Raw genomic sequence first — 13720 nt, 5'->3', positions numbered from 1 at the left:
CCCTCCTTTCTTCCTTCCTTAAGATTCCCATGACCTAAAGTGAACTGTTCCAAGGTTCCCGACTGGGTGGCGTTTAGAACATGCACCATGTTGCCCAAGCTCCACTCCCGTCGACTTCCAAATGTCTCTGTCACACCCAAGGACACCTCGTGCCGTCAAGCAGCCGTGCCCCTTCCCACAGCCGCCGTCCCCACAGGCAGCAGGTTGCCCTCTCTGGTTCGTCTACTCCGGGTATTTTATATAAATGGGATCAACCCTGCGGTTAGTCAGCACGTCTTCCCTCTGCCTGTCACCCCCTGGGATGACGTTGGCCCCCTGCAGGTGACCCAGATCCATCTCCCCATCTCGGTGGTGTTCCTAATTTAATCGAGCCAGCAAGTCCCCTTTTGGTGTGGGAGATGAAGTACCCGTAGGTTTTGGGCGTCAGAACGTGGTCGTCTTGTCCACCACACATACCCTCTTAAATGCCTTTTGGGGGGCCCTCCTGTCATTTTTGACGGACAGCCCAGCAGCATTTCCAGGTTCTTTGGTCAGTTTAGGTGGGAGGCAGGAGGCTGGTGAGGGAAAGAAATGAAGGAAATCCAACTGGGTCCTGGGTTTGACCAGAAAGGTAAAGAACCGTGACTCCCAGGGACGGGGTCACCTGCGTCATCTGGGGCCGGAAGCATCCTAGATTCCAACATGCCGCCCCCTCCCCTTAGAGGCACATCCCTAAGGGGTACCATGGAATAGAACTGTCCGTGAGAACCTCGTGTGTTCCTCGCGTGTAGGGGCAGGAGGAGGCATTGGTCTCGGTGATGTGGGGGAATAGAAAGGAGATCCAGAAGATGCTGGACTTGGTATTGACAAGGGGGGGGGGGTGAGCAAGCAGAGTCTGGGGACCTAAGTGACATAAGGGTGCTGTGGCATTGTGGGAAGGGGGAGGGAGCTGAGGAAGAGTGATTTCGCCTAGATCCCTTGGCTTCAGGGTTGTTGGGAGGGGACAGTATGGGAGGTCCTCAGACATGCAAGGAGAGGAGTCGGGTGGGTGGGTCCAGTTTAAAGAGAAACGAGAGTTCTCTCTCCCTGTCCCCTGGGCAGGCTCTCTTTGATGGGGAATGACCAAGGTTGGATTCTAAAGCCAGCAAGACAATTCCGGAAGAGGGCTGGATTGGGTGCCCCAGGGAGGGGGTGCCCTCCGTTGTCTGCATTCTTTCTGGGTGTTTTGGAGGCCGATGTAATTTTCTCTGGGTGGCACTAAGACTTGCGGGGAGAATCTGGCTCAGCACCCCTGGTTGAGAACCACTGAAGAGGCTTCACGTGAATGGTGCTGGCAGGAGGAAATTCAGATTGCTGTGTGGATTTGCCCTTGGCTGCTGCTGCTGTGGTACCTGGTTCCGTCACTCTGTTATCTTGGAGATGGTGATGCAGGTGTTTTTTTAAGGCAAGGTGTAATTAAGTAATTTTTAGAAACCCATTCAGCAGAGCATTCCACGGGTTGGTGGTGCCAGTCGTACAGCTGCTATGGGAGGCGGGGGTACTCCAGCCATGAAGATGTCACAGCATCTATAAACAGCCACGGTAGTGGCTTTAACTTGATCAGCACTGGAGACCCTTTGAAATTACCTTGCTAGTCCTTCTTGGCTGGCTCCCCAGATCTGTTCCTCGTTGCCCACATGAAAAAAAGGAGCAAACTGCCTTAAATTATTTGAGATTCAGTTTCCCCTATCGACAAATAGCAGTAGGGGACAGCATCTACCTCCTGGGGTTTGTTGCCATGATAAGATATCAACATGAGCCTTGGTTTCTGGAAATAGGTGGTGATCAATAAATATTAGTTCCTCGCTTTTTTTTTTAACAGATAAGAAAATTGATGAGGCCAATATGACATTAATTTACTGCCGGTCTTCAAATGTTTCAAAGCTTCACATATCGCAGAGGAAAGGCACCTTCTTTGGTGTGCGCCAGGGAGCAGAAAAACAGAGCTAATAGGGAGCAATGAAAGGGAGACAGATTTCAGTTCCACAGAAGGAAGAACTCGGAATAATTTACAGCTGGATCATAACGCGTTGACGCTCCTGAAGTAATGAGCAATTCGTCTTAGAAGTATTCAATTAGAACAGGATTTCTTGACGTTGTTACTGACATTTGGGGATAAATAATGCTTTGTTGGGGGCTGAGCTTTGTGCTGTGGCGTGTTTACCAGCACCTGTGGCTTCTGTGCCCTAGATATCAGTAACCTCCCCTCCCCTGCCCTCCCAGTGCGGCGACTGGAAATGTCTCTAGACACTGTGAGATGTCCCTTAGAGCCCAACAGCACCCCTGGTTGAGAACCACTGAATAGGTGCACCCTCCCGCATCACCCCTTCTTGCCACATCAAGGCCAGGAGGCTCCTGGGTCAGGGTAGTCCCCACTACCTGGGATTGAAGGCCTAACACACGTGAGATTGGCGGGTTCGGCTGGGGCCAGACGGGCAGGTGAGTTTCGGGGCTGGTTTAACGGCTCATTGTGTTCTGCAGGTCATGCTAGCAGCCTCCTACTGGTCTCTCCTGGCCCCAGCGGTGGAGATGGCCACGTCCTCTGGGGGCTTTGGGGCCTTCGCCTTCTTCCCGGTGGCCGTGGGTTTCACGCTCGGAGCGGCTTTCGTCTTCCTGGCCGACCTCCTGATGCGTCACCTGGTGAGTACCGGCCTTCTTAGGCGCTCGGGTCGGGTGCGTCGAGCTTGGCGCACTAGAGTTATTTCTGTTCCGCCTCGATATACCCCGTGACGCGTCTGCCATGTAGCCCGTGGGGTCGGAACAGAAAGCCAGGCCTTGGAGGGACTGATTGGTGATGTCCTTCTTAGAGAAAATACTCTTGGTAACATGACGAATCCCCCCCTTGTGTGCGTTTTGGTAGGTTCAGATTTTGAATGTCACTCTGTTAAAAACCGTGGCTGCTGCCGTGCTGTGGCGTGTGTGTGAGATGCGTTCACCAGTGGACTTGAACCTGGGAGGAGGGAATTGCCTCTTTGCGGTCCTGGCCCCTGGTGAGCTTGTGATGTCATGAAGGAGACGACAGTACCCCCAGCTATAGCGTTAAGACTTTGGTAACATGTCCCGTAGGGCTCTGGGTCTGGGCTTACCTGTGCCACCCACTGCTCCGTTGTTCCTCCCTGTGATTTGAGGGTATCTCCATGGAGGGATTGTGAGCTCAAATATTTTCCAAAAAATTAAAAAGACGCTGACTATTTTTTTTAAAAAAATACTTGCTGAAATAGGATTGGTGAGTTGGGCTTGGAAAGGGCTTGCCCTGGCTTGTAGGAGAGCCTGCACTGCTCAGCAGGGGAGCCAAGGCCAGGCCCTGCACCGGGATGGCAGGCCACTGGCTAGAACCCCACAGCCACACGGGCGCTGCCAGTCTAGACGTGGATTCAATAGTCATGTCAGCTAAGCACATGCAGCCTTCTAGATACTGTACCCCAGAAGTCCTAGAGGTGGGCAGAAGGCCCCTGAGCTGGGTGGGCCTGCTCTCCCAGAAAGAGGTGCAGCAAGAACCCTGGAGGGGGGACGGTGAGGTCGAAGGCTGCCTCTGCTGTCAGACGGTGGAGGGTGAGAGGAGGTGTACCCCAGCAGCCAGGAGGAAGTTCTGTTTCTGGGCCACTGCTTTCTTTCTGGCCTTGAATTCCCAGCCAGAGAAAGAGGAGGCAGAATTCCTAGGAAGTTGACTTCCGGGCCTGGGGCTGATGAAAGCTGATCACTCACATGGCAGAAGGGCTGTCCTCTGGACCAGTCAGTTGGATGTGGTGACGGGATGGACAGCTGCGATGTGTCCCAAGGAAATACCATCTGTCACTTTTTCCTTTGTTTCATCAGAAGCTTGAATGGCAGTGTTGCTGCCCCCTGAACACTTGGCTTCCTTGCCTTTGAGCGTGTCGGGGTGACGGTGGCTTCCCGGGGCCCTCACTGGGAGCTGCCACATTCTGCTAAGTCCGCCCTAGTTACATGTGAACTTGCTGATGGGGTGCATTCTGCTCACCCTGGCGGGAAGATCCTGTAGCCAGTGGCCTCGACTCCTGAACAGTGGGCAGAAGTCTGGCCCAGTGGCCCGGCTCAGCCCCCGCTGGGTGTCTGTCACCTGGGCCCCTGAGGGAGTCTTGTTGGAGGCCATCTGCAGTCACGATGGGTCATTACTACTGGGGCTGGGGGGTGGAGGGCAGAAGTGGCAGTTGGTGTTAGGCATATTTGATCAGCTGTGCGAACAGAGGGGCTTTCTCTGGGCAGTGTAAATAGTCATTGGCCAATTTATACCACACAGGGTACTTTTTTTTTTTAACCTTTTAGTTCATGTTTGTTTAAATATGTTCTTGGAATATGGCTCCTGGGGGAGAGTTCTGGATAGATTATATAGACAATCAGGAATGGCTTGGGAGCCGGGGCTGAATGTTGGAAGGAATCGGAAAGGGGCATAATAACCATTAGGGCCCAGAACCTCATTAACTGGCAGAAAGATCAGCTTCCCAGTAAACATCTGTTCTAGGACGTTTGAAAAGAAATTCTCATTGTTAATGTGAGGAGGGGAATTGTCTTAGACGTCTCATAAATAGATAAGGCATTATTTCTAATTGCTACAGTCACTGAATACAAATGTCCAAAGAGTCGTGCTCAGCACGGCCTGTTGACCTTCACTCGGAGGCTGGCTGAAGATTTCCCCTGGCGTCACCATTAATTTGTCTGAAAAGGGCGGCAGCTTGGTTATGCAGAAGGTGCTTGGCGGAGGTGATGGGTTTGCTCCGGGTCCTCGGTTGTCTGGCCTCCACCGAGTTGCTCCCACTGGGGGGGTGGGGGGTGGGGGCTGGAATGTGTTGTCTGATCTTGGAATTGAGGAAGTGGGAAGTTCCATGGGTGAACTCGGTTCAGGATCTTTTCTGTTCCCAGTCGTTCCCCACTGTGGCAGAGTGGATGCCTGTCCTCTCTCGGTGGCCTCCTAACCGTGAAGGAGGTAGCCAGGGAGCCTTCGGCTGCAGCTCTGACTGGGTAGCTCCGGTCCTTCGGAAGAGGCCCCGGGGAGGAAGGGAGGCCAGTTTGCAGAGAATTTCAGCCACAGGGAGCATGGCCTTTCTGGTCCCTGGGTCAGTGCTTTGCAGTTTGACAGGAAGTGACTCTGTTCACGTCACCTGGACAGATGGGCAAATGCAGAAAGGTTGGCTGGAGGGATTCTGAGGCAGGGCCCACCTTTGAGCTCTTGCCACTCGAGCGCAGGGCCCAGTACCTGGGAAATCGGAGCCTCTGGGCCCTGCGTATGGATTCCAGGTTGAAGGGCAGTGACGCAAGGCTGGTGGGAAGGAAATGGTTAACGTGCAACTGAGATCCTTGCCTGCAGCTCTGTTCTGTGGCGTTTCCCTGTGGAGCCCAAGCAAAACACCACTCGTGAAAAGGGTTTCACGCACCCCAGCCTGTCGGGTTGAAGCCACTGTGGTTTGTTACCTTCAGATGCATCAAGCTGCTCTCCAAACTGGGCTCTTACAAAAGTCCATTATTTATCTGGGAAGGGAGGAGAGGGTGCTTCTGCAGTCGCTGCTACTGGGGCATGAGCAGGCAGGGATCTCTGGAGGGGTTGCCAAGTGGTGGCGCTGTGGGAGGGGGAGGAGGCAGGAGCAAGCAGCTGCCCCTGCCAGGCCTGGGTGGCAAGTGTGGCTGGGGCCAGCCGGAGCCCAGTGTTCCCCTTAGGACGGCCTCAGGGAGAGACTGGACATCCAGCCGCCATTTGGGGATGTGGACATTTTTACCATCTTTGCAGTTTTGCTTCTGTGTTAAGTTCAAGGGCAACAGTAGGGGGGAAGTCGCACCTTCAGCTTAAAGCAGTGATTTTTCCCACAAACTGGAGGAGAGATGTGTCTTCAAGGCCTTGGGTCTTTCTTTTTAGCTATATTGGTATCACTCAAAAAAAAAAAAGGTATCTCGTTATAAAAATGTTTGAGACAATTTTACGTGAAAAATCCATCTTGTTCCATCCCCCCCTCCCCCGACCAACCAGTCGACCCGATTTACTTGTATTGTTCAAACTGTGAATCAACTTTACGACCACAGGAACCTGGCCCTTCTGGACCCCCTCCTCTGCTGCATTCCTGTGCATGCGCACATTTATGCCCAGTTGCTCCTCCTTCGTCTCTCTTGTGTTACTTTAAAACATTAAGCTGTCTTTATGTGCATTCGTTTTAGTGTCTGTGCAGCCTGCTGTCATCTTGCTGTCATTTGGTCCAGTGTCTGTTTTGAGTGGCTCGATTGTCCTGTGCTCAGATATACACATGTACATCTGAAAGTGGAATTTTGTTGTTTTCTGAAAAAACAAATGGCAGCCTGCGTCTGTTGGTGCTATTTGCTTTCTCGGCTTCTTCCGTCTTCCTACCTTGGCAGCCTCTTCCTGGGAAGCCGGTGCTCCCCTTGCCTCCCTTCTCTTGGCATTGGACATCTCCGAAGGCTGCCTGAGAGGTAGCAGCGGGGCTGTGGCTGACCCAGAGGACCTGGCCCTTAGTCCTGCCTGGACAGGCTCCTGGGGCAAGGGGATTAGCAAGGCTCTGCCTCGTCCCCTGCCTCCTCCAGTTACCTGGGTCCCCAGGCATGTTCTGTGTGTGTGTCTCGTGTGACAGCCAGGAAGGTGCCTCCGCTGCAAACCTGAAGGAACAGCGTGTGCCCACATTTGTGATACGCCCCAGCTTGTGTCAATATTTGACCTGCTGGAGCTCCTTTGAGGAGCCACGTACAACAGCTACCTGGAGAGACAGATGTGGCAAGAGGCGATTTTTTTTTTTTTTCCCTCATGGGTGGGGTGTTTGCATGTATTCCTCTTCTCCATAGGTTTTCTCTATCTTTAATGAAAGAATATGTGAGAGGGGAAGGGGGAGGGATTGAGGAAGAGAGAACGGCAAATACAAGCTACAGGGAAGGAGGGGGTCGTGGGGCGATAGGTGCCCTTGGCATTGTTGGGGAGTGACATTTGGCCTTGCTCACCAGTTTCAGTGTCTTCCTCTCAGTTGGGTTTTGTTGAGGTCTGTGCTGCGCTCTCTGCCTCACACTGTGAGCTGCACTCGGGGCTTGCTGTGGCATTCTGCTGGGCCGGTTGGAGCCTCAGCAATAGCAGGTTCTTCTAGGTGGTGACATGGTTGTGTCATCAGAAGAGGGTGGTGGGTGGGGGCAGATTGGGCAGTTGCAGGGCAAAGAAGGCTGTGGTTTTGCGGTTGGACCTCTTGCTTAGCTATCTGCACATCTGTGTTGATGGGCTCAGGCTGCCAGCCTGTGTGTGGCAAAGTAGAGTGGCTTCAACAGCAGCTGTCTTTCCTCACACTTCTGGAGGTGGGAAGTCCAAGATCCAGCACTGGCAGGCAGGGCTGTTGTTCTGAGGACTTTCTCCTTGTTGGCAGATGGCCACCTTCTCTGTCCTCACGTGACCTTCCTCTATCTTTTTGTGTCATTTCTTGTTAGGGGGACCCGGGTCGACTGGACCAGGGCCTTTGCTAGCAGCACCATTTTGCCTTAATCACCTCCTCCAAGTCGTGGTCTCCAAATAGAGTGACGTGCTGAGGTACTGGTGGCCAGAGCCCTGACATGAAATGGAGACACAACTCCACCTAAGAGAAGGGCTTCGCAGTTTCTTTTAACACTTACGGTACCACAATCGAGAGATGACTGGAAAGAAGGGACCTCATTTTTGGGATGTCACTGGAGGCTGGCAGTTTAGGCACAGGGTATTTTGACAAAAAGTCAGATGCCTCAGCAACTCCCCTGGCACCTAAGTGGCAGGCTGCCTGGGTCTGGCCCAGTGGGTGAGGCCTGCTAACGGACACCCAACTGTAAGCCTTCAGCTTGCAACAGTGGAGACGGGGGTGTTGAGGAAGGCTTCTCCCGCAGGGGCTTTGTCAACCAGGAGCTCTTGATGTGATGAAGCAGCAGGTCTTTCACAAAGTGGTGTCTGGGGGAAACTGGTATGCACGCCCTGCTGGGTACCAGTGTCTATTCCAGGTGCAAGAGGAAGCCATGGTTGAGGTCGTTTCTTTGGAGGCCTTCTGTAGCCTCCTGTGGTTTTTACGAAGGTGCTCAGGGCTTGTTTGGGGTCCTGATGGGATGGTATGCAGAGTGCCTGAGAAGGGGTTGAGATAAAGAGTGTTTGATTCTTGGAGAAAATCGGGTCCTTGACTATCCTGTGAGAGCATCGTGAGCACCCATGGAGGCAGCAGGGATGTGTGCCATGAGCTCTTGCTCTTCTCTCACGTGCTCTGTTCTCCAGGGCAGGTGGTGAGCACTGTTCTGCACGTTTGTGCCCCTGTGTGCTAGCCACGCACACAGTCCTGGCCTGATGAGGCTGCAGGATTAATATCTGCAGCTTGGCCATCAGTGGACTGGAAAGTACCTGCTCTCTGGCTTTAGACCAGGGCTCAGAAACCCACCTCTGCCAGTGGTGTTCATTCCTCAGGGTTCTCCTTGGGACTGGCAAGAACACGCAGACGCGTGTGTGCCTGCATGTGCTGGAGTTGTGGCTTCGTAGAGGCTGGCCCGTCAAAGGCTGGCCCGTCAAAGGCTGGCCCGTCAAAGGCTGCGTCAACGCTTCGTGGCTGCTGTTGCTCCCTGTGCATAGTGAGGATTCTTGAATGGGAGCAGGTGTGGTTGGAACCTCCTAGAACTTGGATTCCTCCTCCATAGTCATGACACCTTTTCATTTCAGGCCCGTTTGACTGGATGCCTGGTCCCGTCTTGCCATCACTTGAGCTTGGCAACTTGCTTATAAAAAATGTCCAGAAGCTACCATGGAATTGTTTTGAGCCAGGGGAGGGTAGCATGGTGACGATGCTCACTGAGCTGGGAGGGCAAAGCCACAGGGTGTGCATCCGAGCTGAGCTCCCTCCTCCCAGGGTGGCTGGGACCCTGTCTGTCTCCCTCCAGATCCTCCCTGAGCGGCAGGTGCAGGAGCACTTAGTAGAGCAAGTCCAGGCCATGTCTGAGTTGTGCATCTCCCCTCTCGTTTATTCCAGTGAGAGTAGTGTTGATAGAGCTCCCGTGGCCAGGAGCAAGAGTTCTAGGGGAGCTGATAAGTTCTGGTGTCAGGGAAGAAATGGGAAATAAGTTTGGGGACAGAGATAAGGCTATGTCAGTTTGTGGGGAGAAAGGGTCTAGTTAAAGCCACCGGGAAAATGAAAGCATCGTTCTCTCCTACACGGATGTCACCGAGAGTGACATCGGGACCTCACTCCACAGATGTTCAGTGGAACTGTGTCTGAGGTTCCTTTTGCTGGTTGAAACCTCAGGGCTGGTTGGAGGGGTCAGGGCCTTACCCCTTTGTCTCCCATCACAGTCAGTGTCCCTGAAATCTCCTTTATTGAATTGTATGGGAGAGAAATGGGAGGATTCCACTTACCTTGACCTGTGGGAGACTGAGGTGTTCTGAATTCAATGTACAAATCGGTGACATCTCTAAACAGGATGCCAGGTGTAATGGCCACTGGGTTCTTATCCCTTCCAGTGGAATGGTTGGGGCTGAGTGTCTTTCTTGTCAAATGCCTGACCACACCCTGCATGGTAGGTGTCCTGAGATGCCATCTGCCTTGGACAGACATCCCTGGGACGTAGGGACAGTTGCCTATGGCCCAGCCACCGTCCCTCTGTGGCAGCTCCTTCCGCACTCATAGTCATCAACACACTTTCTGTTTCTGAAGGGACGGTGCCCATCGCACCTCCTGGCACAGACCAGCCTCCACTGAAACGCTGGACGTGCTGCTTATTCTGAAAGTCGGGAAGGACCACCCTGCAAACCCAGATCTGCACCCATAGTGGGAGCAGACCCCAGGTCTCCCCTGGGCTGTGGTGGGCTGAGGAGGCTGAAGATTTCTTTAATATGAACCTGAAAGGAGTGAACAAGATGCCTCTCGGGGAGGTTGAAAGTGGCCAAACCCTGCATCTCTCTCGTGGCTGGGGCGAGCATTCCTTCTCTGCCTCGGAGCTGCGGATCTGTCACAGCCAGCCACACACTGTGAGCCGTGAGCCTGCTCATGGTGGTCACTGGAATGAGCTACTTGATTATTTTTCCTGTAACAGAGGACTTTTTCTCTTTGACCTTGTTGATACTGATTATGAGCCTTTAGCAAGATGGTTCCAGATTGTTCTGTGGTGGTTCTGTCATTCTCCTGACTGCTCTTGACTGGCAGGCTGAACTCCCCCGTCATTACTGGAGTCTGCTGAACAGGGACAGGAGTCCCTGGTACACCCTCAGAGCAGTCTGTGACCTTAGGCTGTACAGCGGTGGACTTGGGAGCCAGGGCGATCGCTCAGGCTGGATCCTGTGGCCCTGGCCTCCTCAGCATGGCATGCCCTTCCTTTTCTGTCCCCTCTGGATCTATAGAAAAGTGGGCGGGAGGTGCACATTCCACGAGTGGTCGTGCAAGATGACTGTTAGCTTTCGTCACTGGGACAAAGTACCCGAGAGCAATGCAGAGGAGCCCAGGTTTGTTTCGACTATTTTGGAAGTTTCAGCCCATAGCCAGCTGACCCCATTGCTTTATGCTTGAGGTGAGGCAGATCATCATGGTGGAAGGGGGTGGTGGGGGAAAGCTGCCCTCCTCCTAGACAGCCGGGAAACAGGTGTGGGGTGAGGAGAGGGGAGAGGACAAAGCAAGGAAGGAGCCAGGCGTAAGATAGTCTCCGAGGGCATGCGCCCAAGGACCCACTCCTCTAACTAGGTTCCACCTCCACCATCTCCCAGTGGTCCATTCAGCTCTGAATCCCTCAGTGATGAACCACTGAGGAGGTCAGAGCCCTCATGATCGGATCATGTTCCCAAGAGGCCCTCCTCTGAACCTTGCTGCACTGGGGACCAAACCCTCAATACCCAAGGCTTTGGGAGACATTCCAGGCCCAAACCATAACAGTAGTTCATGCATGTGGGTCTACACATGCACACACGTGCACAGACCCTGTACCTGTATACATGCAGTCCACACATGTACACGTTTATGCACACACAAACATAAATGCACCCACACACATGACTTTTCAGGCTGATGTCCATCACTTCAGGCCCCAGGGACTTAGCTCCTTGTGGCATAGAGTGGCCGTATCCACACAGTGCAGAGAGCTGGGTCAGAAGCTGGAGATCCATAAATCCCAAGGGCAGCCTGGATTTGGCCATGGCGCCTACAGAAGTGCTGTGTGCTCCAGGGATTGCAGCAGATTCCAGGGCAGCTGGGCAGCCAGAGTTCCTGGAGAACAGTTTAGGGTTTCAGTGTCAACAATAGCCAAAGAGTGTCAAGGAGCCAAACAAAGTAGAAGCTCTCCCGGGTTCTTTTCAGAATTTTCCTTATCCACCGTTAGAAATACTACCGTGGCTACCCAAGTGTGTTCCTGCTGTCTTAGTCATCTTGGACTGCTGTGACAAAATGCCATCATCTGGGTGGCTTAAACCACAGAAAGAACCAAGGTGCTGATTGACTTAGACTGGGTGAGGATCCTCTTCCTGGCGGGCAGATGGCCATCAACGCGTTGCATCCTCAGATGAGGGAGGGGCGCGCTCTAGTGTCCTTTGTAAGGACACTGATCCTGCCATGAGTCTCCTACCCTCGTGACTTCACCTGACTTTCATTACCTCTGAAAGGTTTCCATCACACCGGGGCTTCGTGCTTCAACACGTGAAACTTGGGGGCAGGGAGGTGGCGGTGACATGAAGATCCAGCTTTTAGCATCTGCTGTAAAGAATTTAAGGAATCCCCTTCCACTCTCTTCAGGACAAACAGGTCTCCGGATGTGGTGAAAACTTGCCAAGCAGAACTCTGAAAGACACCTCTCAGTGGCAGGAGAAGAACTAGAGTTCACTTCTGTTCTCAATGAACTTGCATTGACGGCACTCCGTCTTGAGTCCAGTTTGTTCTGGTATTTCAGCTTCCTTTTACTAGTGTTCACATGGGGTATCTTTTTTCCATATTCATACTTTTAATTGTTTAATAATAACACATAATCGAGCTTTTTTTAATCTAGTTTGATGATCTCAGTCTCTTAATTGGAATGTTTAGTCAATTTACATTTATTGTGATTTTTTGATATGATTAAGCTCCTGCCTGTCATCTTACTCTTCTGTTTATCCCGTCTGGGTTTTTTGTTCTTCACCTCCTTTCTGTTTTGTTTTTTTTTTTTAACGGGGGGTGTTCATCAAATTGTTTTTAGTATTCCATTTTATGTTCTCTGCAAGATTTATAAGATACAATTTTCTTTTTGAGTGGTTGTGGTTGCTATAAAGACCACAGCATCTTTAATTATCACGCTCACACCCTGTGTAATTCAAGAGCTGTTAAACAGTGTGTCCACTGCCCTTTGTAGGTCCATTGTATTATTTTGTCATATAACTTATTTCTTCACGTACCATGAAGTCTTTAACACATTGCTATTACTTTGGATTTCCATGGTCGGTCATCTTTAAGAGAAGTTTTCAAACGTGTTAAGGTCTTTATATTTACCACTGTGTTTGCATTTTCCAAGCTTTTCAATAGCAGTCCTCGGGAGACCCAGATTTTCATGTGCTCTAATTTTTCTCCCGCAGAGAGAACCATTTCTTTTTTCCAGGATTTATTATAAGTTAAGGCATGTTGGTGACAAGTTCTCTTAGCTTTTATTTTTCTAGGTACATATTTCTTTTGCCTTCATGATTTGAAGAATATTTTCACCTGATGTAGAATTCTAGTTAGCAGTTTCTGCCCTTTAGGACTTTAAAGATGACATTTCAAGGACTTCTGGCTTGTGGTGTTTCTGATGAGAGGTTAGCGTTGCTCTCCTGTCTGCAATTTAGCTTTTTCTTTTGCTGCTCGTAAGATTCGATTTTTACCATTTTGACTATGATGAGCTTTTGTGTGGTTTTGTTTTTCTTCCTGGACTGTTTGGCTTTTTTCTTTCTCCGAGTCACATTTCCTATTTCTTTTCATGTCTAGTAATTTTCTATCGTAGGCTGGGCCTGGTTTCCTCTGTTGAGTGAGAATCTGAATTTTGTGACTTTCCTTAGAGTCTGAGTGTGGCAGATAGTTAATACTGCTGGTGGTACAGCTTGGGCTTGTCAAGGCTTGGTCTTAGCTTTGTTGGGACACATAGCTTTCATCTGAGGGTTACAGTAGTTTTATACTTGTGATTATGCCCCATGGATCTCTAGAGTAGTATTTTAAATTAAAAAATTCTAAAAGTTAACTCCAAATTTGGAAAAGATATTTTTCTGCCTTATTCTCCCCCTTCTTGGAATTCTAATTACACCTGCATTTAGATTGGTGAATAATGTCCTTTAGGTCATTGGAAGTCTGCTTTTATTTTTCCACTTTCTCTCTGCTTTTCTTTGAATATATATTGATTGGTCTTTAGGTGCATTGATCTGTTTGCAGTGTCTATTCTGTTGTGAAGCTCATTTAAGTATTATCTCAAATTAAAAAATCCTTTTCTCAGTTATGGAATTGCCCTTTAGATTCTCCCCACCCCCAATTTTTAGCAATACTGGGATTTAAACCAAGGTGTTCTCCTAAACTCAATTTATTTTGTGACGGGGTCTCATTAAGTTGTCCAAGCTGACCTCAAACTTGGAATCCTCCTGCCTCAGTCTCCTGAGTCACTGGGATTACAGGCATGCACCACTTCAACCAGTATTTCATTAAAAAAAAACTGGTTTCCATTTTTTTCTGCAGAACTGCTCACTTACTACAACAGCTCATGTTTTACTTCAAATCTTTTTAAGTGTATTTGTTAAACA

General features: G+C 50.7%; 1 protein-coding gene across 5 annotated transcripts in view; it reads left to right on the top strand.

The window, feature by feature from the left end:
* Slc39a11 (solute carrier family 39 member 11) overlaps positions 1-13720 on the top strand; it is a 389080-nt gene that overhangs the window by 107515 nt on the left and 267845 nt on the right. For 4 of the 5 annotated variants that reach the window (XM_027946206.2, XM_027946205.2, XM_027946202.2 and 1 more), the window contains one exon: positions 2500-2658. The exons of the other annotated variant lie outside the window; for it this stretch is intronic. In XM_027946206.2, coding sequence (XP_027802007.2) covers positions 2500-2658 — 159 coding nt within the window. The remainder of the gene's footprint in view (positions 1-2499; positions 2659-13720) is intronic. 5 annotated transcript variants of the gene reach the window in all.

Source organism: Marmota flaviventris, chromosome 17 (genome assembly GCF_047511675.1).
Source record: "Marmota flaviventris isolate mMarFla1 chromosome 17, mMarFla1.hap1, whole genome shotgun sequence".
Taxonomy (NCBI): domain Eukaryota; kingdom Metazoa; phylum Chordata; class Mammalia; order Rodentia; family Sciuridae; genus Marmota; species Marmota flaviventris.
The sequence above is the reverse complement of the archived record's forward strand: the minus strand, read 5'-3'. Positions and strand labels throughout refer to the sequence as shown.